This window comes from Mus pahari, chromosome 9 (assembly GCF_900095145.1).
Source record: "Mus pahari chromosome 9, PAHARI_EIJ_v1.1, whole genome shotgun sequence".
NCBI lineage: Eukaryota > Metazoa > Chordata > Mammalia > Rodentia > Muridae > Mus > Mus pahari.
In genome coordinates this window covers 75,712,275-75,715,836 of record NC_034598.1, presented here as the reverse complement: position 1 = coordinate 75,715,836, position 3,562 = coordinate 75,712,275, and the positions used below count along the sequence as shown (strand labels likewise).

Sequence of the window (3,562 nt, the reverse complement as noted above, 5' to 3'; positions counted from 1 at the left end):
AGTCCCTGCCAGTGGAGATGGTCTTTGCAGGTTCCTGTTACCGTGTTCCTCTTTCTTGGTTTACTCTCTCCATTAGTTACAGAGGAAGGGACTGTGGGTGACACAACTTTTTTTGAGGTCTTCTGTGTTTGAAATCTTTTTCTTTTCTTTGTACTCAAAAAAAAAAAAAAAACCTCTGAGTGCCGGACCAGGGATCGTGCAAGCAAGGAAGCAGCACTGGGGTGACACCCAGCACGTACACCTGTGGTGGATCCGAGCCCAGCAGGGGCTGCTTCGTCAAGGAATCGCTGGAGGGTCCAGTTCACTGTCCCTGAACGGAGCCTGTTCCTGTGCCCAGTCCACAGGGGACTCTTGAACAGTAGAGACCCCAAGACCACCAAGCTGATGGCATCTTCCACTCCTTCACCTGCAACCTCCTTGAATGCGGGAGCGGATCCTAATACTACCAACCTGCGCCCTACAGCATATGATACTTGGTGTGGATGCATCAGAAAACTGGGCCTGAAGATCTGTGGCTTCTTGCAAAGGACCAACAGCCTGGAAGAGAAGAGTCGTCTTGTGAGCACCTTCAGGGAGAGGCAGTCCTCCAAGAACCTGCTTTCCTGTGAAACCTGTGACCCGGGTACCCGCTTCCGGCGCACAAAGACCAACTTCTCCGATCTGTTTGCTCAAGATCTGCTTCCAGCTAAGAACGGGGAGGAGCAAACTGTGCAGTTCTTGCTGGAGGTGGTGGGCATCCTCCTTAACTATGTCCGCAAGACATTCGATCGCTCCACCAAGGTTTTGGACTTCCACCACCCACACCAGTTGCTGGAAGGCATGGAAGGCTTTAATTTGGAGCTGTCTGATCACCCCGAGTCTCTGGAGCAGATCCTGGTTGACTGTAGAGACACCCTGAAGTACGGGGTTCATACAGGTCACCCTCGATTTTTCAACCAGCTCTCTACTGGTTTGGATATCATTGGTTTAGCTGGTGAATGGCTGACATCAACTGCTAATACCAATATGTTTACATATGAAATTGCACCCGTGTTTGTTCTCATGGAACAGATCACACTTAAGAAGATGAGAGAGATCATTGGATGGTCAAATAAAGATGGTGATGGGATATTTTCTCCTGGGGGAGCCATATCCAATATGTACAGCATCATGGCAGCTCGTTACAAGTACTTTCCAGAAGTCAAGACAAAAGGCATGGCGGCTGTGCCCAAACTGGTCCTCTTCACCTCAGAACACAGTCACTACTCCATAAAGAAAGCCGGGGCTGCACTTGGCTTTGGAACGGACAATGTGATTTTGATAAAGTGCAATGAGAGGGGGAAAATAATTCCGGCTGATTTAGAGGCAAAAATTCTTGATGCCAAACAAAAGGGATACGTTCCCCTTTATGTCAATGCAACCGCAGGCACGACCGTTTATGGAGCGTTTGATCCAATACAGGAGATTGCGGATATATGTGAGAAATACAACCTTTGGCTGCATGTGGATGCTGCCTGGGGTGGTGGGCTGCTCATGTCCCAGAAGCACCGTCACAAACTCAGTGGCATAGAAAGGGCCGATTCAGTCACCTGGAACCCTCACAAGATGATGGGTGTGCCGCTCCAGTGTTCTGCCATTCTGGTCAAGGAAAAGGGTATACTCCAAGGATGCAACCAGATGTGTGCAGGCTACCTCTTCCAGCCAGATAAGCAGTATGACATCTCCTACGATACCGGGGACAAGGTGATTCAGTGTGGCCGCCATGTGGACATCTTCAAGTTCTGGCTGATGTGGAAAGCAAAGGGCACTGTGGGATTTGAAAATCAGATCAACAAGTGCCTGGAGTTGGCTAAATACCTCTATGCCAAGATTAAAAACAGAGAGGAATTTGAGATGGTTTTCAATGGTGAGCCTGAGCACACTAATGTCTGTTTCTGGTATGTTCCACAAAGCCTCCGAGGGGTTCCAGATAGTCCTGAGCGACGCGAGAAACTACACAGGGTGGCTCCCAAGATCAAAGCCCTGATGATGGACTCAGGAACAACCATGGTGGGCTACCAGCCTCAAGGGGACACGGTCAACTTCTTCCGGATGGTCATCTCCAACCCAGCCGCCACCCAGTCTGACATAGATTTCCTCATTGAGGAAATAGAGAGGTTGGGTCAGGATCTATAATCTCCCTTTGCAGAATCAGAGTGACCGGCCATGCTCTTGCCCCTCTGGCAAACCTAGAACACAGCTCCGTCAATAGTTGACATACCTAGGCTAGTTCATTGAAGGAAATTATAATCTCTTAAAGAACATTTGTCAGTCTCATGTAAGCTTGTTTGTTAGAGTTAGCGGGACATAATGTTCTTTTTAAAAATATTGCACGTTAGAAACACAGTATATATGTACAGTTAAACATGCCCCCTTTATGTACATGTATGTACAGTGACTGTGGCTTAATCCTACACCCCAGCATGTGGCTTATCATCCCCAGTGAATTAACCTCCTTCCCCGCCCCCCAGCAATTACTAAGAAGCTAACCATCTCGTAAGCAACTGCAGGACAGATGGTACCTCCCACCCCCCCACTGCAGTGTCCTAGGGACCCAGGGAAAGGCTGTTGGTGGGAGCCTACCTCCCTGTTAGAGCTGTTCCCTCATGAAAGGATGATGGATGACAGAAAGTACTGGTAGATGACAAATGTCACACTGTCCCTGTTAGTACCCTGCTAGGGGACATAGTAGCAGAGTCTTTGTCACAATTGTGTGATTGCTATGTTTTAGAAATTAATTTGTGTAAACCGGATGTGTTGCCATTGTCGATCTTTGGGCAGGGGGAAGTGCATATGGTGATTATGATTGATATTTGCTTATTTATATTCAAATATATATCTTGTTAAAGAGACACCTTGTATTTTCTTCCCATTTGTAATGTGCTTACTTATATATTAATGGAGTAAGTTCTGGATACTGTTTGTGGCATTTTCGTGCATTTGTAAGCCAAAGAGAAAAGATGAAAGTTAGTGGGACTTGCATTTATATTAGAGTGCCCTTAACATAATGATTTGAACATACGTGTACTGTCTAGACAAGAATTCTGATACTGTACATAAAGTCATGTTATGGAAATCTTGCTTCTGTAGCCTTCGCTCTTCTCTTCCCCCCCCACCCCCCACTCAGGCTGTATGCCAGGTGTTCTCAAAGCTTTTCTAGTAAATGTTGAATAATAATAACTAGATCTCCTATAATCTTGTAGTAGTGTATGACCAATCTCTGTGACTTGCTTAGCTGAAACCTAAGACAATGTTTCCTGAGATCTCCGATACACTGACCAGTCCCGCAAGTGTTTTTGAAGACATGAAACCTACTCTGTGTATTTAGAGTATGCAAGAAGAATATAAATAAAATAAAAAATGTTCTCCATGGAAAAAATAGTACAGTTTATTGATTGACCCTGTGTTTGTGCACGCACATGCATGTACCAGGAGTGCAGGTCAGATGCCAACTGTGAGAAGATAGTTTCTCCTTCTACCTTGTTTGAAGCAAAGTCTCTCCATTAATTTTTAAACTGCTGTACTTCACACCCCACAGGCTGGC

General features: G+C 46.1%; 1 protein-coding gene across 1 annotated transcript; it reads left to right on the top strand.

Moving 5' to 3' along the window:
• The first annotated feature begins 360 nt into the window (after nucleotides 1-360).
• LOC110326820 (glutamate decarboxylase 1) lies at nucleotides 361-2,169 on the top strand. Its single transcript, XM_021205421.2, has one exon. It carries the CDS (start codon nucleotides 385-387, stop codon nucleotides 2,152-2,154), a length of 1,770 nt encoding a protein of 589 aa, XP_021061080.1. The 5' UTR covers nucleotides 361-384; the 3' UTR covers nucleotides 2,155-2,169.
• Nucleotides 2,170-3,562: the final 1,393 nt, after the last annotated feature.

Bases quoted from the DNA above. Each gene is read 5' to 3' on its own strand.
- LOC110326820 (XM_021205421.2), top strand. From the start codon at position 385: ATGGCATCTTCCACTCCTTCACCTGCAACCTCCTTGAATGCGGGAGCG.